The 27,325-nt window shown below is 36.9% G+C and overlaps 1 protein-coding gene across 1 annotated transcript in view; it reads right to left on the reverse strand.

Moving 5' to 3' along the window:
* Nucleotides 1–261: 261 nt before the first annotated feature.
* Nucleotides 262–27,325, reverse strand: part of ATAD1 (ATPase family AAA domain containing 1) — a 41,410-nt gene continuing 14,346 nt past the window's right edge. The window contains exons 4-10 of the mRNA XM_040254694.1: nucleotides 25,485–25,605; nucleotides 23,462–23,662; nucleotides 18,781–18,887; nucleotides 12,520–12,609; nucleotides 9,594–9,644; nucleotides 3,499–3,632; nucleotides 262–1,860 (exon numbers count right to left, since the gene is read on the reverse strand). Of these exons, the coding sequence (XP_040110628.1) occupies nucleotides 1,740–1,860; nucleotides 3,499–3,632; nucleotides 9,594–9,644; nucleotides 12,520–12,609; nucleotides 18,781–18,887; nucleotides 23,462–23,662; nucleotides 25,485–25,605 (825 nt within the window). The 3' untranslated portion in view covers nucleotides 262–1,739. The remainder of the gene's footprint in view (nucleotides 1,861–3,498; nucleotides 3,633–9,593; nucleotides 9,645–12,519; nucleotides 12,610–18,780; nucleotides 18,888–23,461; nucleotides 23,663–25,484; nucleotides 25,606–27,325) is intronic.

The raw sequence follows: 27,325 nt of genomic DNA on the forward strand, positions 1-27,325 counted from the left end.
CTATTTTTGATCAATATGCCATCAGAATTAAAATTAAATGACTACTAAAATAAAATACTAAACAAAGTAATAAGTTAGATACTAGAATGTATGCTATAAAAATTACACAGCAAGATGAAAATAGTCTAAGGGCAAGTTTTATAAACCAAAGTAACCCAGAAAATCTTATGTAACTGAAATAAAGGAGTAAGTAGAGAAAACTCAATTAAGAGGGACCTCTTTATTGCATATTTATAAAATAATAGTGTAATAGTTATTAAAAATGGAGATGAAATATTTTATTTTTGGTATCTTGTGTTTTGCATCAGTTTTTCAATCATCTTCACAATTTTTCAAAACTTGAACCTCTGCCCCACCCATCATTCAAAGAACAAATGATGAACAAACTATCCAACGGGTTCTTGTGAGAGACTTATCAAAGAAATTAATTAATAACTCATAAATAAACAACAGAGTTTTCAAAGAAATACAATAAAAACAAAAAGTCAAAGGCACCTCAAGATCATATCCTGCCATTTTCCTCATGCTTGTGTTTTAAGTGCCTATAACAGAATTCTGGTTAATGACATTTTGGACAAAATGTGTCATCTTTTGTGCACACAGCATCAAACAACTACAGATACAATAGGGGGATTTTGATGTGTGTATCCGTACTAAGTAGGGCATAATTTATAATATGCTACGAAAACAAAAAGTCAGAATTACAAAATAGGTATTTTTAGCACATTTAGTAACAGCTAGTTTTAAACTATCATTTCATTTTTGATGACCAAATTATATTTGACATAATTAAGGAACATATATTTTTAAAATATTGAAAACCCACAGTTACAACAGAACTGTTACATTAATCAAAGAAAGGAAAAGTCACATACATGGGCTGAATGGCACTGAGGTTTTTCAAAGTTATTATTTTGCGAGGCTTTCAGCCCACCTTTACATATATCAGTAAAAAAATGTCTCTACTCAGCATGCTTGCAGCAAGAGGTGAAACAAGTGTTGATCACACAACTGTCTGACAACCATTCAGTGTTGATCACCGAACAAAGATTTTTATTTAATTATCCCGACAACCATAATTAAGCCACATCTAAGTTTCTGATGTCACTGACTTCAACTATTCAACTCCAGAGAAACACTCAACTTAAAAAAAAAAAAAACCTGAAATAAGTGACAACTAGAAATGGCTGAATCATTGTATGTTTTAGACACAACCATTAATCTTAGTTTTGCTATATGCTATTTGGTACTTTTTGATTCAGTAGTTGGGATTAAAAAAAAAGTTTCTGTATTCAAACCTATCTACAGAATGTCAATATAAAATGTGTGAATATATACATTTAATACACACACACACACACACACATACACATACTCTCACATATCTAGAAACCAGCACTTAACCACATCTCCAATTCTCACTAATGACTCAATAAATCATTTGTTACCTTAAGACCAGCTTAGACGCTATAAGGCTGCAACATATGGCTAAAGAGGTCAAACACAAGCACCCACAGTCAGGCTGATTAAATTGTTCCTCCTCATGATTTTTCACAAGTAGTAATACCATTTATGTAACAACTATGTCTCAATAACTTAGAATTCAGAGTATAAAACCAGTGTCACGAACATAAAACTCTCTCACTGTTGAAAGAACACTCCTCCTTCAGTTATCTCCACTAATGGTAAGAGGGCACACCAAACTAGATCATGTTGAACTGTACACATGACCTTTACTCTTAATCTAAACAGACGTGCGTTAAAACACTCTGAAACGCTGCGTCCTTTGACTTCTTCATCTTTTCAATTGCCCGATGCAGGTCCTGTTGTTGCACAGGCCGAATTTCGTCTTCATCATGGCTAAAATGTAAAAAAAAAAAAACAAAACAACCCATCAATATTCACACAGCTTTAAAATACATCTCCCTAAAATATTTTCCCAAGATTGAAAAATGAAGTCTCTTTCCCATCCCAAACCCCAAAACAACCACAATTAACAGCTTAAGGAATTAATCTACACATATAAGTATCTTAAAAATTTTTAGAAAACACTGACTGCCAAGAGGTAGGAAGCTTAAATGGCTGACTATAAACATTATAGCTTGGTTAAAATCAAATACTTTATACTAAGAATACAGAAGTGTGAAATTTGATCTAAATAGGATTATAATTCTAATGAATGAATAAAAAATTATTCCCATGAAAACTGGAATTAAAAAGTAGAAGTTGCAGGTATCTATTATTCATGTATGTGTTTACTTTTGATGAACTGAAAAAAAATTCACTGCTATTAATATAAACCAACTACCCTAAGTTCTCCCCACTTCAGTAAGAAGGAAACACAATCCAATATACAATGTCTCCTCTGTCATTTACAAACACTTAGGGAAAAAATTCAGGGAAAAGGTTATGATAACCTAAGTGCATTACCCACATTTTTCATACTGAAATGTAACATTTTCAGGGCTTTTAAGGACAGCAGAGAAACAATTTTCATTAATGTAATTTAGCCAATAAACAGATGGAGTGACCCTCTGCACGAAGGGGCCCAAGGAAACACTGAAGACAGGTCCAGAACCAGTGCAGGAAAAGCTACAGATTAAAAGGGTGGCTTTCATATGCCCCTTTCTACACCGAGAATACAGTGTAATTAAGTGCGAGAATAAGACACACAAATCCAGGTCACTTGGAGTAACAGCCTCAGGGAAGGAATAAGGGAGACCGAGAATCAGTAGGGCGAGAGCTAGAGAACTCATTCCGTACAAGCCCCCAGCACACACTGGTTTGCTAAGAGTCACAGAAATTCTTCATTAGGTTGATATTTTGAACAGGGGTCTAGAAATGGTCAGTGTTATCCCAGTCTAGGGTGAATGACCTCATGGGAAACCCAGGACACTGGCTTATCAGGGCTGAGCTATTTCCAGTTCACTAATACAGCTGGTACAAAATTGGTTTCTTAAGCTCAAAATACTGTGAAACTGGTTTCAAGTAAAGTTTGCTGCTGTTACAAATGACTTCTTTTTTTAGTAAATACATTATTAACAAGTTGAAGTCTAGTCAGCAGCAACGTCCCCATAAATATGAAATTTCTGGAAGACAAGGTACTCATTTCCATATGAAATGCAATTTAAAAATTCAAAAAACAAAAGCAATCTAGGGATATCAGAGCAACAGTTTTCATGGTAGAAATGGGCAAGCCTCCATTTCTGTGAGCTTGAGGTAACCCAGTTCATGGAAGTTCAAAGAAATTCAGTTTTTACTTCTTTCTCTTCATTCCAGATGCTCTCCATAACCACCCTCCCTTGCAAATTCATTTCCAGAACCCCCTTCAGAAAAAAGGCGATATATTTGGTGAATTTTTAATTTCAATTTATTTTTATTTCGTAAACAGAGCTGGTATTATAAAGCAAAACAGAAGACCTAACCTAACCTTTTAATAACCTAAAAGCTCTAAAAGGGTCTGACAAATATTAAGAGATGTACTCTAAATACACATACCTTTCTTCCGATGTAGAATTAACATATTCTCTGACACAGAGGAGGGCAGCGTCTCGACACATTTCTTTTAGGTCACTGCCTGAAAACCCATCAGTTTCCTGGGCAACTTCTAGCAGGTCCACATGCCTATCCACCTTAAACAAACATAAAACAGACTTAAAAATATATATAAAATACACGGCAGAAGATACATCCAAACACTTCTTAGAATTAAAGAAAGTTAAAGCATACCGGACAGCAGGGGAGGAGAATCATTGGAAATTTTCAGTTGTAGAAGTTTTCTTTTTTTAACCATAAAAGTTTAAGATTTGAAATCTACTTTTCAATAATTGTCACTATGACCAAAAACTGAAATAAGTCTCACGAGATACTTCACAGAGTGATGGGGAAGAGCAGGCATTCATAACTGTTGGGTTGACTTTGGTACCCATTAGGGAGGTTCCACGTTCCTAAGAGGTGGGGCACTTCTCTATACTATAGTCAACATACCTGGCGAACAGTCCGGATCATGAAGTCCTGAGTCTATTACAAAAATCACATTCCACTGACACAGCCTGACCCTCATTTGAACTGTCATGCTGCGGTACTCTATTCTAATTCCTCAGCACTCTTTAAGCACCTATGGTTCTGCTCCCCAACTAAGCTTATACAGTGAAGCTAATAAAGTGATCCTCCTGGGCACGTAACAGACTTATAATTAAATTTATAAGAAGATTAAGAGGAGAAAGTAAATAATTATAGTAACTAACATGTAATAAATGATTCTTACGTGTCATTTGCTATCCTAAGTACTTTACATGGATTATGCTCATTTAATCCTATCAGGGACACATTCTCATTTTTAATTTCAGATAATAGTAAACCCTGTAAAGGTTAAATAAATTGCCCAAGGTCACACCACAGACAGAGCCAGCATTTGAACACTGTGCAGAGATCCAGCTGTATTTTTCCCCCTACCTAGCTAACCATTTGTCTGAACATTTACTTTCCCCAAGTTGATATGAAATGCCATCTTCATCTGTTACTAAATTCCCACTTGTCTTTGTAGAAAACTCAGTGTAATTAAGAGTAGCAACTCTGCACAAGGACAAGAAGAGACTTGGAGGTAAGATGACACGGAGTCTACTGTTAACTCTGCAACTGTGACTTCACATGGCAGTGTTCTCATTCCTAAATGTGGAGATTAAATAAAGAGAAATCACACACTCCCATACTCTCCGATGAAAAGAAAACAACCCAGAAGGGAGGTGTGAAGGAAGGAAGGAAAACAGTAAACTATATACAGATAAATGTAAATGAGTTACTATATAAACAGTAATAAAAATCATTTAATTGAGGGTAGAGAACTAAGTGGGCTTCCCAGTGGCACTAGCGGTGAAGAACCTGCCTGCCAGTGCAGGAGACGTAAGGGACCTGGGTTTGCCCCTTGGGTTGGGAGGATTCCCCGGAGGAGGGCAAGGAAACCCACTCCAGTGTTCTTGCCTGGAGAGTCCCAGGGACAGAGGAGCCTGGCAAGGGTCGCAGAGTCAGACATGAATGAAGGGACTTAGTTCAGGCACCTAGAGAACTAAGTAGCGCTAAATAGGAACGTGTGACTTCCACATGACCAGAGAAGAGGGAAAAAGGATGAAGAACACAAGAGCAACCCTGGAGAGTGAAGGACAGGGGCAGAGCGCGGCGAACTGGAAGGTGGGGCCAGTATACCTTTTTTAAAAGAGTGAGCTGTATTAAGGATCCATCGATAAGGAATGTGAAAGACTGGAAAACAGTATCATTTCAAAAGCTGCATTTTTTTCCTTCAGAGAAGAAAAAACTCAAAATATAAGTCTATTCGTATGTTTGCATCAAAAACTCTAAAATTCTGCTCAGGAATGAATAAGCATGATAGTGCTCATCTTATTAAATAAATTTGTGTGCTACTGATTTGAAGCATCTTTTAGCACAATTAATTTTTTTCATATGCTATTAAACAATATGCCTTCAGCATAATAGCAGCTAGTAGGAAATCACACATTCCCTTGTCAGCAATTATCCAGAGAGCATCCATATTCTGCATCATAAAACTGACTAAAGACTCATCTTCTGTACTTTTATGAGTAAGAAACTGAATGCTAAAAATGCCCTGTACCAATGACAAACCTAATTCTATGAGAATTTCCAAAGATACTACAGTTTAAAAAGGCAGAATACCTATTATGTTGGCACAAAGTTCCATAACATTTGCTGGCAAGGCTACAGGCACTCTATCTAACACTGCTGGTATAAAACAGTAAATTGGCATGAACACATTTGGCAACCACTAACCCAAATTATAAGTGCTTCCCAGGTGCAGCTAGTGGTAAAGAACCCACTTGGCCAATGCAGGAGACATAAGAGATGTGGGTTCAATCCCTGGGTCATGAAGATTTCCTGCAGGAGGGCATCCATGCCTGGAGAATCCCATGGACGGAGGAGCCTGTCAGGCTATAGTCCACAGGGTCACAGAGAGCTGGACATGACTGAACTGACTTAGCACAGCCACACCAAAATTATAAATATCATACTCTTTGATCTGCTGCTGCTGCTGCTGCTGCTAAGTCGCTTCAGTCATGTCCAACTCTGTGCGACCCCATGGACGGCAGCCCACCAGGCTCTGCCGTCCCTGGGATTCTCCAGGCAAGAACACTGGAGTGGGTTGCCATTTCCTTTTCCAATCCATCAAAGTGAAAAGTGAAAGTGAAGTCGCTCAGTCATGTCCGACTCTTAGCGACCCCATGGAATGCGGCCCACCAGGCTCCTCTGTCCATGGGATTTTCCAGGCAAGATTACTGGAGTGGGGTGCCACTGCCTTCTCCAATACTCTTTGATCTAGTAATTTTTTTTCTGGGAAATTCACCCCACTAATGTTTCTGGCACAAGTGTTAAATGACACATGTACAAGGTTATTCAATGCAGCATTTTTCTAAGAGTGAAAGACCAGAATCAACCCAAACGTCCTTCAGTGTGGCACTGGTTAAATAAACTATGGTATAACAGGCAAATTTGGCCCTGGAATACGGAATGAGGCAGGGCAAAGACTAATAGACTTTTGCCAAGATAATGCACTGGTCATAGCAAACACCCTCTTCCAACAACACAAGAGAAGACTCACACATGGACATCACCAGATGGTCAACACCGAAATCAGATTGATTATATTCTTTGCAGCAAAAGATGGAGAAGCTCTATACAGTCAACAAAAACAAGACCAAGAGCTGACTGTGGCTCAGATCATGAACTCCTTATTACCAAATTCAGACTTAAATTGAAGAAAGCAAGGAAAACCGCTAGACCATTCAGGTATGACCTAAATCAAATCCCTTATGATTATACAGTGGAAGTGAGAAATAGATTTAAGGGCCTAGACCTGATAGATAAGAGTGCCTGATGAACTGTGGAATGAAGTTCGTGACATTGTACAGGAGACAGGGATCAAGACCATCCCCATGGAAAAGAAATGCAAAAAAGCAAAATGGCTGTCTGGGGAAGCCTTACAAATAGCTGTGAAAAGAAGAGAAGCGAAAAGCAAAGGAGAAAAGGAAAGATATAAGCATCTGAATGCAGAGTTCCAAAGAATAGCAAGAAGAGGTAAGAAAGCCTTCTTCAGCGATCAATGGAAAGAAATAGAGGAAAACAACAGAATGGGAAAGACCAGAGATCTCTTCAAGAAAATTAGAGATATGAAGGGAACATTTCATGCAAAGATGGGCTCGATAAACGACAGAAATAGTATGGACCTAACAGAAGCAGAAGATATTAAGAAGAGGTGGCAAGAATACACAGAAGAACTGTACAAAAAGGATCTTCAGGACCCGGATAATCACGATGGTGTGATCACCCATCTAGAACCAGACATCTTGGAATGTGAAGTCAAGTGGGCCTTAGAAAGCATCACTACGAACACAGCTAGTGGAGGTGATGGAATTCCAGTTGAGCTATTTCAAATCCTGAAAGATGATGCTGTGAAAGTGCTGCACTCAATATGCCAGCAAATTTGGAAACTCAGCAGTGGCCACAGCACTGGAAAAGGTCAGTTTTCATTCCAATCCCAAAGAAAGGCAATGCCAAAGAATGCTCAAACTACTGCACAACTGTACTCATCTCACATGCTAGTAAAGTAATGCTCAAAATTCTCCAAGCCAGGCTTCAGCAATACGTGAACCGTGAACTTCCAGATGTTCAAGCTGGTTTTAGAAAAGGCAGAGGAACCAGAGATCAAATTGCTAACATCCGCTGGATCAGGGAAAAAGCAAGAGAGTTCCAGAAAAACATCTATTTCTGCTTTATTGACTATGCCAAAGCCTTTGACTGTTTGGATCACAATAAACTGTGGAAAATTCTGAAACAGATGGGAATACCAGACCACCTAACCTGCCTCTTGAGAAATATGTATGCATGCCAGGAAGCAACAGTTAGAACTGGAAATGGAACAACAGACTGGTTCCAAATAGGAAAAGGAGTACGTCAAGGCTGTATATTGTCACCCTGCTTATTTAACTTATATGCAGAGTACATCATGAGAAATGCTGGACTGGAAGAAACACAAGCTGGAATCAAGATTGCCGGGAGAAATATCAATAACCTCAGATATGCAGATGACATCACCCTTATGGCAGAAAGTGAAGAGGAACTAAAAAGCCTCTTGATGAAAGTAAAAGAGGAGAGTGAAAAAGTTGGCTTAAAGCTCAACATTCAGAAAACGAAGATCATGGCATCCTGTCCCATCACTCCATGGGAAATAGATGGAGAAACAGTGGAAACAGTGTCGGACTTAATTTTTTTGGGCTCCAAAATCACTGCAGATGGTGATTGCAGCCATGAAATTAAAAGACACTTACTCCTTGGAAAAAAAGTTATGACCAACCTAGATAGCATATTCAAAAGCAGAGACATTACTTTGCCGACTAAGGTCCATCTAGTCAAGGCTATGGTTTTTCCAGTAGTCATGTATGGATGTGAGAGTTGGACTGTGAAGAAGGCTGAGTGCCAAAGAATTGATGTGTTTGAACTGTGGTGTTGGAGAAGACTCTTGAGAGTCCCTTGGACTGCAAGGAGATCCAACCAGTCCATTCTGAAGGAGATCAGCCCTGGGATTTATTTGGAAGGAATGATGCTGAAGCTGAAACTCCAGTACTCTGGCCACCTCATGAGAAGAGTTGACTCATTGGAAAAGACTCTGATGCTGGGAGGGATTGGGGGCAGGAGGAGAAGGGGACGACCGAGGATGAGATGGCTGGATGGCATCACTGACTCGATGGACTAGAGTCTGAGTGAACTCCGGGAGATGGTGATGGACAGGGAGGCCTGGCGTGCTGCGATTCATGGGGTCGCACAGAGTCGGACACGACTGAGTGACTGAACTGAACTGAACTGAACTGATACCCATATAATGGAACCCTATGCAGTGCAAAGGAAAAAAAGAGAACAGAATGAAGAAACCGTTTGTTACTATGGAGTCTCAAAGATTAAGTGAAAAAAAGCAACACACAGAGCACCTTATATGCTTTGTTAATGTGGCTTATGTAGAAAAGGGGAGAGGAGTAGTAGCACATTCTAATTTGCTTGTATAGGCATAATGGCATCTGAAAGGATACGTAAGAAACATAAGAGAGAAATGAGACTTTTCCCTGTATATCATTTAATATATGTATTTTAACTTTTGAAATATGTGACTGTACTATTTTTAAAAACCTTAAATTATTAAAGATTATGATTATCATGTATTTTTAATCTAACTTTCAACTTCATAAAAAGTATTGCAATTAAATGAAAAACAAAACCTCCCCATACTTCTCTGCAAAAACAAATGTATAAAACTTGAAACTGGTCTGAAAAATATCAGAGGATTTTAATCTATAGATATGAAAACACATGGCTATTTAAAAAGCCTTTAATTACCTTTAATTAATTCAAATATGCCATCGTGATTGAGTTATATGAGCAGCCAGAGTTCTATAGTAATTTACAAGTACAAAACTACATTATTCTCAGCTTCCTTTTTCATTTCTAAAATGATTTTATGAACATAATTTTTTCTTTATTTATAGGATGGTGAAAAACTGTAATTTTCTACTTACATTTTCATTTTTCAAGATGAGTTTCAGGATTGCTTCTCTTTGTTTCAGAGCCTAAAAGCAGGATAATTTTCAATTAGCATAAAAAGAAATAAGGATCAACTAATTTTCCTACTATTTCTTCCTTTCCTTGTAAACTACCCAATACCTACAGGAAATGACAGAGACTCTGACCGATCATGGAAACTTCTGACTAAAGCAAGGTCTAATTCTAGACTCCAGAGTAATCATTTGTGGTTCTTGTACTGAACTGTAACTTCTTATTCTGAATCCCCAGTGCCTAGCACATGCCTTGAAATGTTTTTCAAGTGAGTAAATGACCAATGTCTTTCCTCTATAGCTCTGCAAATCTCCTTTTCTTCATTTAGGAAACTTCTGAAAACTCATTACTGCCATAAAATTTTTACCAGTAACTGGATGAGATGGCAAGAATACCTGCTTGGTTCTTCCACTCAACATGTAACTTCATGTCCACTGATTTGTGTCAGTGAATTTTATTTAGTGTTGATACTGAATTTGTTTATATGCTTGTATGCTTTTGCCTCCAGTGATGCTGCCTAATACTGTACTAGGAACAGGAGTTTTTAAAAGAATATCTTACATATATAGTAAATACAAATGCTTTTAAAAATTATTGTGGGTGAACTTCTGCCTATTCCCACAACTGCTTAAAACAAAAAAAAATAAAATAAAAAGGAGAGCCAATTACCAGGAATATCAAATTAAATGATGTGAAAATCAAAATCAAACCAAACTGCTGTTTCTATAACTGTGTTAAGTATGAAGGTTAATTTGGTATGTTATGTGATCACCAATAAGTACTTTCTGTTAATAAACATTTAACTTGGAAAGGAATTTTAAGGTAAGGTTTATCATCTACTTTGATATCACAGTTATGCATAAGGAAAAAATTATCCTATAAAATGTGTGTGTGTGTTCACTAAAAACAGAATGAAAGGGAGATTAAAAATTCCAGTTTCTGCATTAACAGTATACAAACTTATGACAAACTTGATAAAATGTGTTACACAACCCATTCTGAACTCACACAATAAATATATTAAAGTTAACAACTTTAGTAAAGGCTACTTTACAGGCTGTTGTACCCTATGTTCTATTCTGCTACTGTACATCAAAACCCTTTGTTTGCTATTAGGCTACAAGCAGAGATTCTATCAATCTAAGCTTTATTTTCACAACCACTGAAGTGAACTAATTATTTCTAAAAATATTCTGATGTTCTGGTAATAAAATAAGATCACATATCTTGTATGAAGCATATAAAGGTCATCTAAAACTTCAGCAGTCAACCCTTTCCTCCTCATAACCACTGATTTTCCTTGGCGCCTTCTAACTGAACATCCCCAGAAGTCTCCATTAAATATGTGCTTCCACACCTCCTTGCCTTTGTTCACTTCAGCAGAAAATCATTTCCTTGCTTCAGTTCAGTTCAGTTCAGTCACTCAGTCGTGTTCGACTCTTTGCGACCCATGAACCGCAGCACGCCAGGCCTCCCTGTCCATCACCAACTCCCGGAGTTCACCCAAACTCATGTCCACTGAGTCGGTGATGCCATCCAACCATCTCATCCTCTGTCGTCCCCATCTCCTCCCGTCTTCAATCTTTCCCAGCATCAGGATCTTTTCAAATGAGTCAATTCCTACCATCCTTCATCCTTCAAGCCCAGCTGGATTATGTAAGTTTCACTAACTCCTCGGACAGAATTATTAGTTTTCATTGTCACTTCAGGTCCTTGCAGTTGGTTACACATACCTTTGTAAAGTACATATTGCATTATTTATTTTTGTGTCTGGCTCCCCCTGCAATACAGAGTTCTTTTAGGACAGGGGCCATATTCTATTCATCAGAACCTAGTGGGTATCTGACATACAAGTTCAATAAATATTAATCAAATTTTCCAGTCTCCTGTATCACATTAAAAAATCTCTCCACTGAATTATCAGGTAAATTCTCTAACAGACTGCCTAAGTAAATGCATACCCTCCAGAGGAATCAGAGGCTGTAGCTGTAGCAAACAGCCGATCAGAGTAATTTTATAGAGACCACAACTACCAATTTTAGATAACCATGTTTACAGAGACAAACTATTAGCTTAAAGAATATAAAATAGGGCAAAATTTTCAGGCCAGAGATGTTAATTTGAAAGAGTGACAGTGGAAGTTCTAAACAGCACTACATGTAGCACAATGTTTGTACGCTGCAATCTGGTACTAACCCTGTTTGTTTCTTCTTTTTTAATCTAAAAGCAGACAAAATTCAAGACTTGGGGATTCTATGCAACAGAGTATCAGCAAGTTATCATCCTCTACTTGAGGGTACTTTTAACCAGCAAAAAAAGAGTGCTAGAAGTTACAACTGGGTCAACACCAGAATCAGATTTTCATTCTTATATTAAAGTGCAATATCGTACTTACTGGTTGATCATTAGATCAACCTTCCTGTCAGAGGAAAGCACCAATTACAACTGCGAACAGTAAATCAAATGAATAGCCGATGTTCTCCCTATCCAGCCTTCTGAACAGAACAGTTCTTTAACCCTAAAACCCCTAAGTATTTCACCCTATCCTGAAACAAATCGATAATTTACATTTTCTTATATATCTTCCACGGATAACTTGCTACATTCTAAAGAAAATCACTAACATGTCTAGGGAAACTTGAGGTAATTCTATACATTGGAGAGAGGCAAATGTATACAGACATAAACAACACTGATCTCAAAGACAGTAAACAGGCAAGAGAAGGAGCAGAAGGACAACAGTAATTATGGGGTTCTTGCTCTATTCCTTCCCTGCCAGTGATAAATACTAAGTCGTCTTTTTTTAATCATTCCCTTCCCGAAATCACAGATAAAGATCTGCAAAAAATGAATATTTAACTGTTCATAATATTAATCAAACCCACTTACAGGCTGGTTGATATGGAATCTTGTGGGCATTCTCCTCATTATAGCTGAATCCAGATCCTGAGGACGATTAGTAGCTCCCATCACTATGACCTAAATATATAAAGAAAACAAAGCTATTAAATATACCAGTAATACTCCTTTTAAGTTGTTACTACTAGGGCTTACAAGATATAGAAAATTAAGTGGGGCTTATACTAAATCTTCTATAAGAAATCTGTATTAATCCAGTATTACTCAAATATTTATAGATACAAATCAAGGTTAATCCTAAATAGATCATATGATAGCAGAGCTGGTAAGACTGTTACATTTCACCAGACTTCTAGTAACTAAAATAATATACTATTCACTTATGATGGAATTATAAAAATTTTTTAAAACCTCCTATATTTTGCAAAATATGGTCACTTAATCACTACATGTTGAATAACTGAAAGCTATTTATGTTAACAGCTTGGCAGCATATGTGACAGAATAATTCAAGTCCTTTAATAATATTAAGGAGAGAATCATTTCCCTACCAGAGTCTCAGGATTCTGGTAATAGTAATATATATACTGTGTATTTTTTCCTCTAGAGTTCACACCATCATTTCACAATACTATCAGCACTACAGGTAGAATCTTCTTAATAATAATAGAACCTCAACCAATCCAACTTTATACAAGGGCAACAAAATAAAAGCAGACATCAAAATGCTGGTTAGAATATTAAAAATATAGAAAAGAAAAAAAATTGCTGGCGGCTTTGCCAGCCTCTGAGTCTATTCCACTTATTTATAAAGGATATAGAGATGAAAAATCAATAAGAATAAAGACAAAAGATACTCAAAACAATTTAATTTCTGAAGGGCTTCAATATTACTGTTTTTATTGATATTTCTGTATAATACAATAAACATATACATCTGCTCTCTAAAATGAAATTTATTGGTATTCTAATGAAAACTTTTATTTCAGCCTGAGATGTCTTAGGTTTTTGAAATAGTCTGAAATCTAACTCCAGAACATGTTGAAAAATCCACTAAGTTTTATATTCTACTTCTACTCTTTACATTAAATGTCACTCAACAGCCAAATTACTTTCAATTAACCAGGAGAGACTGCCATCTACAGGGAAAAAATATAAATACAAATTTGAGAAAAAGTTCCAAAACATAACACAATTTTATAGTTGGTTTAAAGTGAAAGTGAAAGTGAAGTCGCTCAGTCGTGTCTGACTCTTTGCGACCCCGTCGACTGTAGCCCACCAGGCTCCTCTGTCCATGGGATTCTCCAGGCAAGAATATTGGAATAGGCTGCCATTTCCTTCTCCAGGGGAATCTTCCCAACCCAGGGATCGAACCCGGGTCTCCCTCATTGCAGGCAGACACTTTAACCTCTGAGCTACCAGGGAAGCCCATAGTTGGTTTAACTGGTCCTCAAGTCAAAATATTAATGCTCTTACCAGTTTCTCTTTATTGACTTTCTACAACTCTAGAAAATTAGTAAGGAAAATTTCTACCTAATGTAAAACAAAATTTATCTTTAGAAGTGATCAAATAAGTTCGTTTTTTATACAAGCAAAGATCAACATTAAGTACATTCTGAGATAGAGTATTCATAAGATATTAAAAGAGAGACTCAAAGTGACATGGAAGCTTGTTGAAGATGGACTCTATTAGGTTGAGAATTACAAAAACCATTGTGGTTGAGGAAGTACCTAGAAAGAACTCAAAAGGGGGCTGAAATTTGAGAAATATTCTAGGTAAACAGCCTAAAACAAAAGCCCACTATGAAAGAGGAAACCCTAAAAATTAGGATCAAGGAATACAGATAAATTTAGCACAACATGGTCTAACAAATACATGTAAGGTAATAACAGATATCCATGATGAATAAGCAAAGCAAGAGTGACTGACATTACTTAAAGAAGCAAATTTTAAGTGGCAAAACTGATAATATTTACATATATATTAATTCCAGTCCAGATAGGCTAAAATTAAAAATGGGAAGCAACAGTAATTTTTTAGTATTTATGTAGCAAAATTAACGCACATTTTAGGTATTAGTTAAGACTGAATTAAACTGAAGACTTTACAAAATCTTTAAAACAAAATATTAAAAAATTTTTAACTATTTTATATTAAAAAAAATCAGATCTAAATATATATCTCAAAAGTTGAACTATGTCAATTAATCCCCTAAAAACAATGTTAGCTTTTGTGTCTCATGTATTTCAAGATGAAAATATGTCATCAACCAAGTTGGATTTCCAGTAGTAATGACAGGCTTAATGGGGTCATGCAACTATTTTTGTTTCCTTTGTGGCAAGAACCACACCATGGGGCTTTGGATGAAGCAGCTCTGGAGTATACTTCATTCAGATATTATTATTTCCTTGGTTTTATAACTATACACTGATAAGATATAATATTAAACTATTTTCTCTTACAGGCGCTCACTATTCAATTCTCTGCATACTATAAATACTATTGCTTAGGAGGATAAATAGTTTTTGGAAACCTGCACACCAATCTCATTGAATAGATCTACCAGAACCAATTATTAATAAAAATTATTTCTATTAATTCACCTACATTTACCTCTGTTGTGCTTTCTTCTCTAATCATCCAACACTACAGGCAATTTTCCTCAAAATGAAATTATATTTTCATAAAAGGGACTTTCCTGGTGGCTCAGATGGTAAAGAATCTGCCTACAATCTCCCAGGTTCAAACCCTGGTTTGAGCAGATCTCCTGGAGAAGAAACTAGCAACCCACTCCAGTATTCTTGCCTACAGAATTCCATGGCAAGAGGAGCCTGGGTGGCTATAGTCTATAGGGTCACAAAGAGTTGGACGTGACCAAGTGAAAAATAAAAGTGACGTAGAAGGAGGATATGGGGCTTAATTTCCTTCCTGAGAATTATGTGTCTCAGGACTTTTGATCTGTGGTAATGTGACAAAGGATAGCCTTAAACTCTCTGGCTACAAAACATGTAAAAATTAACAATAAGATATTAAAAAACCCTCAAATTAAATAGTAAGTCTGCAAAAAAGTAAAGGAATTACACTGACAGGTTTATTTATCAGTAAAGCCTATCCATATAATGGAGGTAAGCAGGGGCAGAAGTTGACTGCATACCATATGGATGTGAACAGATCTTAGACAGTGGGTGTGCTGCACATCTGACAGGCTAGAGGGCCTGATAAGAGAACATTCTACATAGGGCTGGGACTCATCAAGTACTATGGCCTGAGAAAAATGGTGAAAAATTAGGAAACCTATTCAGCAGAGTCAAGCCTTGGTTCTTGGTAAGACATAGAAACTTACACATATAAATATATGAACATAAACAGCTACAGTGATCAAAATAGTATGTTACTGGCACTAAGACAGATTTACAGATCAATGGAACAGGATAGAAAGCTCAGAAATAAATCCACACACCTATGATTAATCTACAAACAAGGGAAGCAAGAATACACAATGGAGAAAAGACAGTCTCTTCAATAAGTGGTGCTGGGAAAACTGGACAGCTTCATGTAGAAGAATGAAATGAGAACATTCTCTAACACTATTCACAAAAATAAACTCAAAATGGATTAAAGAACCAGATGTATAAAACTCTTAGAGAAAGACATAGGCAGAACACTGACATAAACTGCAGCAGTTTTTGGATCCATCTCCAAGAGTAATGAAAATAAAAACAAAAATAAATACATGGGACCAAATTATTAATTTCCAAAATAAACAAATAGCTTACATAGTTCAATATCAAAATAATAGACAACCTGATTAAGAAAATGGGCAGAAGACCTAAATAGACATTTCTCTAAAGAAGACACGAGTCAGTGAAGTCGCTCAGTCATGTCCGACTCTTTGTGACCCCATGGACTGTAGCCTACAAGGCTCCTCTGTCCATGGAATTTTCCAGGCAAGAGTACTAGAGTGGGTTGCCATTTCCTTCTCCAGGGGATCTTCCTGACTCAGGGATTGAACCCAGGTCTCCTGCACTGCAGGCAGACGCTTTACCCTCTGAGCCACCAGGAAAGTCAAAGAAGACATACCGATGGCCAATAAGCACACGAAAAGACGCTCAAGATTGCTGACTATTTAAGAAATGGCAAGCAAAACTACAGTGAGGGGTCTGTCACTCACACGGGTCAGAAGGGCCATCATCAGAAAATCTGTAATCAATGCTGGAGAGGCTGTACAGAAAAGGGAATGTTCCTACACTGTGGGTGGGAATACAGTTCAGTGCAGCCACTAAGGAGAGCAGTATAGGAGTTCCTTAAAAACTAAAAGTAGAGCTAACGTATGATCCAGCAATCCCACTAGTGGGCATTTATCTGGAGAAAACCATAATTTCACAAGATACATTAACCTCAAAGATCACAGAAGGACTTACAATAGCCAAGACATGGACGCAACCTAAATGCCCAATGATAGAACAACAGACTGATTCAAACTTGGAAAGGGAGTACGTCAAGGCTGTACATTGTCACCATGGTTATTTAAGTTATATGCAGAGTACATAATGTGAAATGTCGGGCTGCATGAATCACAAGCTGGAATCAAGACCACCAGGAGAAATATCAACAACCTAAAATATGCAGAAAATATCACTTTGCAAAGAGGAACTTGAGAGTCTCTTCATGAGGGTGAAAGAGGAGAGTGAAAAAGCTGGCTTAAAACTCATCATTCAAAAATTAAGATCATGGCACCTGGTTGCACAACTTCATTTCAAATAGATGGGGAAAAAGTGGAACCAGTGACAGGTTTTCTTTTTTGGGGCTCCAAAATCACTATGGACAGTGACAGCAGCCATGAAATTAAGACACTTGGCTCCTTGGAAGAAAAGTCGTAACAAACCTAGACAACATATTAAAAAGCAGAGACATCACTTTGCCGACAAAAGTCCAGATAGTCAAAGCTATGGTTTTTCCAGTAGTCATGTGTGGATGTGAGAGTTGGACCACAAACAAAGAAGGCTGAGCATCAAAGAACTGATGCTTTTGAATTATGCTGCTGGAGAAGACTCCTGAGAGTCCCTTGGACTGCAAGGAGATCAAACCAGTCATTCCTAGAGATCAACCCTGAATATTCATTGGGTGAACTGATGCTGAAGTTGAAGCTTCAATACTTTGGCCACCTGATGCAAAGAGCTGATTCGTCGGAAAGCACCCTGATGCTGGGAAAGACTGAGGGCAAGAGGAGAAGGGGGCAGCAGAGGAAGAGATGGTTAGATAATATCAGACTCAGTGGACATGAGTTTGAGCAAACTCCGGGAGATAGTGATGGACAGGGAAGCCTGGCATGCTGCAATCCACGGGGTCACAAAGAGTTGGACGTGACTGAGCGACTTAACAACAACAGAGGAATGGATAAAGAGGATGTGGTACATGCATACAATGGACTATTACTCAGCCATAAAAAGGGATAAAACAATGACGACTGCAGCAACACAGATCCCAAGATTATCATGCTAAATGACGTATTTCAGACAGAATGACAAATATCACATGGTATCTCTTATACATGGAATCTGCAACAGAAACTGACTGACAGAACATAGAAAACAAACTTAAGGATCCCAAAGGGAAAAGTGTGGGAGAGATGAAAGAGCCTGGGGTTAACTACACTACTCTACAAAAAATTAAGTGACGTAAGAACTGAGAGGGTAAGAGTCAAAAGAAATGTACAGAATACTCAGAGCTAGTCACTTCCTTTTCTGTGACATAAAAGGTTCTAATACCTGGTTTTTCTCTCTTCTGTTGTATTTGTTTTGGGCATTTGGGAAATCTTTTTTAACATTTTATTAATTATGAAGCCCTCAAAATGGATGAAGGAGAAGGCGATGGCACCCTACTCCAGTACTCTTGCCTGGAAAATCCCATGGACCGAGGAGCCTGGTAGGCTGCAGTCCATGGGGTTGCTAAGAGTTGGACATGACTGAGTGACTTCACTTTCACTTTTCACTTTCACGCATTGGAGAAGGAAATGGCAATCCACTCCAGTGTTCTCACCTGGAGAATCCCAGGGACGGTGGAGCTTGGTGGGCTACAGCCTATGGGGTCGCACAGAGTCGGACATGACTGAAGCAACTTAGCAGCCTCAAAACGGATGAAGACATAAACAAATCATACTCTTTCAGATTCTCACCATTTATGGATAAGTATAATTTATGAAAAAAAAATTGTAAAAAAGCTTAACAAACAACTGGACACATTTTCTACCACCATCAACAATAACACAAAAAAAGGCAGATTTTTAATACCTGGCAGCTATGATCAGTATCCAATCCATCCCAGAGACTCATAAATTGAGCTTTCATCATGGCTGTAGCTTCATGGTCAGAACTGGAACGGTTTCGTAGAAAGGAGTCTAGAAGAAAAAAACGTTAACCTTAGAAATTAACAATAAATTATTTATTCTTTCAGTTCAGTTCAGTCGCTCAGTCATGTCCGACTCTTTGGACCCCATGAATCGCAGCTCGCCAGGCTTCCCTGTCCATCACCAACTCCCGGAGTTTACCCAAATTCATGTCCATCGAGTCCGTGATGCCATCCAGCCATCTCATCCTGTCGTCCCCTTCTCCTCCTGTCCCCAGTCCCTCCCAGCATCACGGTCTTTTCCAATAAGTCAACTCTTCACATGAGGTGGCCAAAGTATTGGAGTTTCAGCTTCAGTATCAGTCCTTCCAATGAACACCCAGGACTGATCTCCTTTAGGATGGACTGGTTGGATCTCCTTGCAGTCCAAGGGATTCTCAAGAGTCTTCTCCAACACCACAGTTCAAAAGTATCAATTCTTCAGTGCTCAGCTTTCTTCACAGTCCAACTCTCACATCCATACATGACCACTGGAAAAACCATAGCCTTGACTAGATGGACCTTTGTTGGCAAAGTAATGTCTCTGCTTTTGAATATGCTATCTAGGTTGGTCATAACTTTCCTTCCAAGGAATAAGTGTCTTTAAAAATCATCATCTGCGGTAATTTTGGAGCCCCAAAAAATAAAGTCTGACACTGTTTCCCCATCTATTTCTATTATATAATCTCAAATCATTAATCAAATCCTGGGTTTGGTAATGAGTTTTTACATATAACACCATAAGCACAGTCCATCCAAGAAAAACGTGCAAGTTGGATTTTATTCAAAATGAACTTCCTGTTCTGGGGAGGACATGGTTTAACAGAAGACAAGCTTGAGAACAGGAAAAAAATATTTATAAAACAGATTTGACAAAAGACTTGTATCCAAAATATACGAAGGACTCTTAAAATTCAACAAGAAAACAACCCAGTTAAAAAATGAGCAAAAGATATGAATAAGATCTTACCAAAGAAGACACACAGATGGCAAATAAGCATATGGAAAGATGCAGCCAGGAGTTTGGGACAGAGGCGTTTGAGAGAGATAAACATGTAGAGCACTGGGGATGTTCAGGGTGGTGAAAGTATTCTGATATTGGGAAGATACAGGATATATTTTTGTCAGACCATGGAACTATACAACACAAAATAATGAACCTGGACTTCAGTTATTAATAATGGTTAATTAATTATAACAAATACATCACACTAACACAAAATATTGATAATAAGGAAACTGTCTGCTCAACTTTAAATTTGCTGCTGCTGCTAAGTTGCTTCAGTTGTGTCCAACTCTGTGCGACCCCATAGACGGCAGCCCAACAGGCTCCCCCATCCCTGGGACTCTCCAGGCAAGAACACTGGAGTGAGTTGCCATTTCCTTCTCCAATTTATGAAAGTGAAAAGTGAAAGTGAAGTAGCTCAGTCATGTCTGACTCTTAGCGACCCCATGGACTGCAGCCTACCAGGCTCCTCTGTCCATGGGATTTTCTAGGCAAGAGTACTGGAGTGGGTTGCCATTGCCTTCTCCACTTTAAACTTGAAACTGTTCTAAAAAAATAATCTTCTAATTAAAAAAAAAAAAGTGTTAATATCCAAGATTTTAAGAAGGAGACAAAAAGATGCCCAAAAGGATGTACACTCACGGAAAGTATAGGCATGAAAAAAATTCTGCTCATCACTACAGGGAGTTAAGGAAGCTTGTTCTTCTATGCCTGGGCTCTGGAGGGAAATATGTAGCCCCTGAAAAATTAAAAAACCAAGATCACAGGGGCACTCTCTCAGGTTTGAAGTCTAAATTCAAACCATCTTTCAGTCTAAGAACATCCATATTAAGAAATTAGATCCTAAAAGCTCTAAGTGGAAGACACAAAACAACTCTGGATCATTTTAGGCAACATAGAGTTCTCATACAAAACCAAGTCATGAGCAACCTAAAGTGAGAAATGACACATGGAAACAAACTACTGTGAAAGAGTTAACAATATAAAGGATAAGTAGAATTCCAAACAGAACAACCCAAAAAACTGTATTATAATAGTATGCTCTAAATTCTGAAGACATAAAAGGGACTGAAATTCTAACAGAACAAGCTATAGTGAAAACAGCTAAATCTGAAAAATAAATAGAACTTCTAAAGTTCACTTTTAATAGAATACAAACCCAATGGTTATGAGACTAAATATAGCCAAGCAAAGAAATGGTTTTTATAACTTACTCAATGACTGATATCATTTTATGCATCAAAAAAATTTTAATATATTGCCAAGTAAATTACAATACTAAAAGAAGAGAAAACTTAGGGCTTCCCTGGTGGTTCAGTAGGGAAGAATTCGCCTGTCAATACAGGAGACATGGGTTTGATCCCACAGGCCTGGAGTAGCTAAGCCCATGTGCCCCAACTACTGAGCCTGTGCTCTAGAGCCTGGGAGCTGCGACTACTGAGGACAGGCATCACACCTCCTGAAGCCCCCATGCCCTAGAGCCCGTGTTCCACAACAGCTGAAGCCACCACAATGAGAAGCCTGCACACACGATGAGAGAACAGCCTCTGCCTCGCTGCAGTTAAAGAAAAGCCCTTGCAGCAAGGAAGACCCAGCACAGCCAAAAATCAATCAATAAAACTATTTCTTAAAAGAGAGGAAACAATTCTGCCAGTTAAATTATAACATGCTATCTCAATTTCAGATGTTAAAATATAAAAAACTAAAATAAACTAGTGTGTTTTAGAACTGATGAGATATGGTAGAGACCTAGATGCTGAAACTATGGAAATGACTCAAAGTAAAGAGTTGAAGAAGTGTGTGTGTACATATATATCTATATAGAATAAAATAGAAATCTTATAATTTGAATAGCAAGTAGACAGAAAATATAGATTAAATTACAAAGAAATATTGGGTCATAAGCAGATTTCTCAAAAGCAACAAAAAGATTGACAGACAGTGGACTTCTAACTTTAAAATATTGAAAGGAAATATAATCCTGTTATCATTTAAAAATAAAAACACAGAATGAACACATTTCACACAAAGACAGAAGCCGCTGTACTCACAATCTCTGCTGAAAGAATTTTGACTTCAGAAACAAGGAAATTAAATCCAGAAAAGGCAGGTTCAAGAAGTAATAGTGAACAAAAAAAGTGGCAAAGTAGATCTCTAAACAAGCAATGCCAATATAAAAATAACAACTCATATGGAAAGCAAAAAATAAGAGAAACTGTTATCAGAAACATGTAAGAGATGAGAGGAGTGATTGGTATTCAAGATCTCTGAGATCCCTGTCTTATTTGGTAAGAGGGGAGAAATAATTAGCTTAGACTTTTAAGATAAGTAGCTATGCTAAGGGTCTTCCGTGGCGGCTCAGATGGTAAAGAATCTGCCTGCGATGCAGGAGACCCGGGTTTGATCCCTGGGATAGGACGATCCCCTGGAGAAGGGGAAGGCTACTACAACAGGGAAAAGGGAATAAAAGCACAAAAGTCCACTAGATTGGTAAATAAAAGACACACAGTTAAGTGGTAAAAATAAATCTGTCAGCTATCAAAATAAAAGCAAACTGACCCCATTCCTTATTAAAGAGTCTCATATTAAATTTTTTAAAAATCTAGCAATATGTTCTCTTATGCAAAATTTAAAGCAAAAATCCAAAAAAAAAGGAATAAATTGGTAAGATACACAAGGCAAACATGTAACCACAATACTTCTATCTATACCTATCTTTCTCTATGTATAATTCTATACAGCTTATTATATTACATGTAATAGTAAAATTAATTCAAAGCCAGTTTTAACTAATGTAGCTTTATTTAACTTTAGTGTAACAAAAATGTAGATGATCCATAGAATGTTAAATAGAGAAAAGTTCACTAATATAAAAGTCATGACAGAGAAAGATGATCTATTTACGTTGACAGTCCATATGGCAAGGAATTAAACGAGATTCTTACTTCACATTATATATTTTAAAAACAAGAGCATTTAAGGAGGTAGTGAGGGATTTGTAAATCAGATACACAAAATATAAATCATAAAAGAAAAAGACTCACAAATGAAACTACGTTTAACTTAAATATTCATAAAAGAAGCTATCATAAAGTGAAAAGACAAGCCAGTCTAGAAAATATTTGTAATCATATTAAAACATTATCAAAGAATTACTAAGAAAAACGCAAATAATCCCAAAGAAAAACTGGCAATTTACAAGCAAGGAAACCTAAATCGCTAATCAACTTGCTAAAAGATGCACAAACATACTAGTAAGCGGCAACCACAAAACAATGAGATGATTCTTGCTCTTTAAATTGACATAAATTAACGTTACTGCCTGAAGAAGAGAAGCTTTGGGGAGGAGTATGTAAGGAAACAAACTATTTACTGATGAGAGTGAAAATGGGTATAACCACTTTGAAGAACTGGTGTAACACAGCAGTCAACACTAGTGATCCTAATGAAGTGGAAGATGGATGGACACATCCCACAATCAAGTTGACAGTCAACTTCTGGGTGCCTACCCTGAACAAACATATAAGCGGAAGGAAACGTACACGCAAGCCCGCTGCACACTGTTTAGAGACACAGCATACCTATTTCATCTATAAAGATGATGGAAGGCTGTAGCTTTATGGCAAGGGAGAAAACCGCAGCAGCCAGTTTCTGAGATTCTCCATACCACTTATCCGTCAGTGTTGAAGGCTGAAGGTTAATAAATCGACAGCCTGCTTCTTTGGCTGTGGCCTTGGCAATCAACGTTTTACCACAGCCTGGAGGCCCATAGAGAAGCACACCTGGAAATTAACATGTTATTTTATTATCTCCTTTAAGAGAATGAGATTTGCTAGTTTATGGGATAATCAATATAATATTAATTCTGTTCATACTAAAATACTTCATAATATTCATTTCTATTTTTATTAATCTTTTATTATAGTAGAAAGGAAGGTGCCACATCCTAAGTCTGTGTCAGTGATGACATCTACTTGGGGTTACAGCACCCTCGTGCTTCCTCCCTTCATCAAACAGTCCAGTTCAGGAGAACGATCTTTGTCTTCCACTAAACTGGTCCCTGGTGCCAAAAAAGGTTGGGGACTGCTGCTTTAGATCACATAATAAGGAAATACCTATGTAACTTAGAAAAATTTGGAACCACCCTTAGTTTCAGATGATGCATTTAGATAAAAACCAGATTTACATAAGGCTGTTAAAGTACCCCTCATAATTTGGCATCTGCTATGCTAATTGGGATTTTAAACTAAGTCCAATTGGTTAAGTCACCCAATTACCTAGCCTAAAAGAAAATCACTGATGAGAAAATTTCCTACATTCATTAGCATTGTGAAACTGAGACATAAAAACTCTCAAAAGTTCATTCTTCACACTATAAACAATCTGCAAGAAGGTAGCGAAGAACTTAATAATCCAATTTCTACCTTACTCTTTTGATCTGGGCACAGATAAATCATTCGAAATTTTCTTTGGGGAAAACTTCCTCTTAATCACAATAAATGCATTTTGTTAGGGGAAAAAAAGCAGTTTTGCTGCTTCAGAAAATAAAAGAAATACATAAAAAACAGATTTGTTGTTTTAGTTAATGAAAAAGTATGCGATTTTTGATAACTGTCATCCTCTATTTACCAGAAACGAAACTTTTCTACTTCATAAAAATGTACAGCTATTTGTTTTAATTTAATGCACTTTTTGATACAGCTGAAAAATTAGTTAAGATTATAAACAACTACAATTTATACATGTTATTTTGATATTTTTAAAGACCCTACTCTTTTGAGAAATATATTTATCTAATAATTTGATTTCAGTCTTGACTAACAACCTCGCTAGCTTTGATAATATAATAAAGAGAAGCTTCTACTAGATGGCAATAAATAAGCTACACTACAGAATTTATATCTGAAAGCCACAGCAACACACCTCTATAGATCTGTCAATTATCAAGAAAGCTACATTTGAATCGCCTTCAATAAACCTTAAACATGATCAATATGTGAATGATTTACAACAGAAGTACTGCATTTAAGGATGCATTTATAAATACTGTTGACTCTTGAGTTACAAGGCTTCTGCAGTTATTACTAACTAGGAATAAGAAAATATTCCCCTTAAAAATAAGTAACATTTAATTCCTTAATTTCTACTTCATCCATTCACTATTCCTTCTAAAAAAACAAAAACAAACAAAAAAAACTATTGTAATCTAAAAGTAAATAGAAATACCAAAAGGGAAAAAAAAAAATCGCTAGTATAGTGAAAAAAACAAAAAAGAAATCTTATGTTCTTTTTGAAAAAGACCCATATTTTTACTTTGAATCTTTTTTATCATTGATTTCCCTAATTTCATTTTCTTGTAGTAAATATGAATTTGAAATAAAGGGATTATTTTGACATGTAATATCTATACAGGGGAAAAATTATCTACATTTGGAAAGCTGAAGAATGAGCAATTATCTTAAAATTTATTATTTATAAAACCATTCACTGGATCTCAGCAATCTCTTGAAAATCCAACTTCAAAAACGTCAGTTCTATAAAGGCAGAAAGTTTCCGTGTTCTCCAGATTTTTAATGTTTTCACAAATATAAACTTTTAATATACCTTTTGGAGGCTGTAGAAGCCTGGAATTTTCAAACAAATGCTTCTTTTTGATAGGTAAGATGACTGTATCCTTCAGATCTGTAATGACATCATCCAAACCTGCTATATCACTCCAAGTAACCTGGTAAAAGGTAAAGTTAGCATGAAATTTTACCACTAATGTATATTCACTGAAGTAAAAAAAACAAAAAAAATCCCAAATGATAAGACTTGATTATACCTAAATAATAAGTTTAAAATGATATATTAATGTAAGTATTCTTAAGCAATACTGAAATTATTAAACTACTGTGAGCTGCAAAAAGCAATTTAATAGTCAACTGCTGCTGCTACTGCTGCTGCTGCTAAGTCGCTTCAGTCGTGTCCGACTCTGTGTGACCCCGCAGCCAGCAGCCCACCAGGCTCCCCCTTCCCTGGGATTCTCCAGGCAAGAACACTACCTATTATTTAAAAAAAAAAAAAAGCACTAGGTCTGGCAGGGATCTAATAAACTGAAGTCATTCTATTAAGAGGTAGCTGAGATTGAGAGGTAGCTGAGACAGATAATTTAGCACTAGCTAATAGGAAGAGCTCACCAGGAGTGTGCCTAATTCAGACATGATGCTGTCAAACATAATAGGAAGGAGTTTAGAAACAAGGCCTAAACCCAGCAAACTGGGCTTCCGAACTTTATTGATCAAAACGAAACTGTGTCAAAATTTCTATATTTATAAAGGGTAACAGGGGATATATGTGTTCAAAATAGATACAGCTTGTGTATTTTAAAGCCTTCTGACTCAGCTTTAAAAAAAAAATTGGAGGGAGTGGGGGGAGAGCAGTCAGTAAACTAACTGAAAAATATCTGAAAAACAAAAACAACTTAGATTTGATTTAGAAGAGTAAAGGGGCTGGAAGTGGGACTGGTCAAAAGCAATGTTTACAACAGATTTATTTATTCTCCATCATAAAAAAAAAGGGAAAAATCATAGCCAGAACTGAAAAAAATCATCACTTATTTTCATTGTAACAAAGGATCCTCATTTCAAATGGAGGATTAATTCTGGAAGGGCATGTATGTCTCTGTGCACAAAGATATTAACAGACATTGTACATTTTTATTTCCTAAATTTGGAGATAAGGGTATCATATTTCATTCTCTTTATTTATACCTATGTTATAAAATATTCACCTAGGATTTCAGAATTTATAAATTACATTAATCTGATGCTCAAAATAATCCGTTAGAAGTAAGAAGAGCAGATATTACACTGTCCCTGGATTACATATGAGGAAATTGAAACTCAAAAGAGAAAATAAATTTCCCAAGGGCATAAATGGAAAAACGGGGATTCAGAATCTTGTGCTATAATACTTTAGATCATAAAAATTTAGATTTCAACTCCAAGTCAAAGATCAACTTACAGCAGTAATTTTACATGCCACAAAGGTGAATATATAAAAGTCCAAGTTTAACTAAACAAATGTGTGCTAAAAAGGTTCCTACAAGTGGGCCTGAGACTATTACCCTTAGAGAGGGTAATAGCTGCATGCGCAGCTAGCCCTTGGCCGGGGTATGGGAGATACTAAGGATTTCGGGAGCTCCCTCCACTCTCCAGATAAGAACAGCTTGCTGTGTCTAAACTGTGTAAACAATGTTTATGGTGGACACCTATTTTCCTTATGAGAGTCTAGAATTTTGATACATGTTAGGGAAATGGGACCAATCCCAACTAAAACTCTGGGCCCTAAGTCTCTAATGAGCTTCTTTCATGGAAAGCATTTGATATGTGTTCTCACAACCTTCTTATGAAAGAATTAAGTGCATTCTGTGTGACTTCATTGGGAGAACTCCTAGGAGTTTG

The sequence above is a fragment of the Oryx dammah genome, unplaced genomic scaffold (genome assembly GCF_014754425.2).
Source record: "Oryx dammah isolate SB20612 unplaced genomic scaffold, SCBI_Odam_1.1 HiC_scaffold_14, whole genome shotgun sequence".
In the NCBI taxonomy this organism is placed as follows: Eukaryota; Metazoa; Chordata; class Mammalia; order Artiodactyla; family Bovidae; genus Oryx; species Oryx dammah.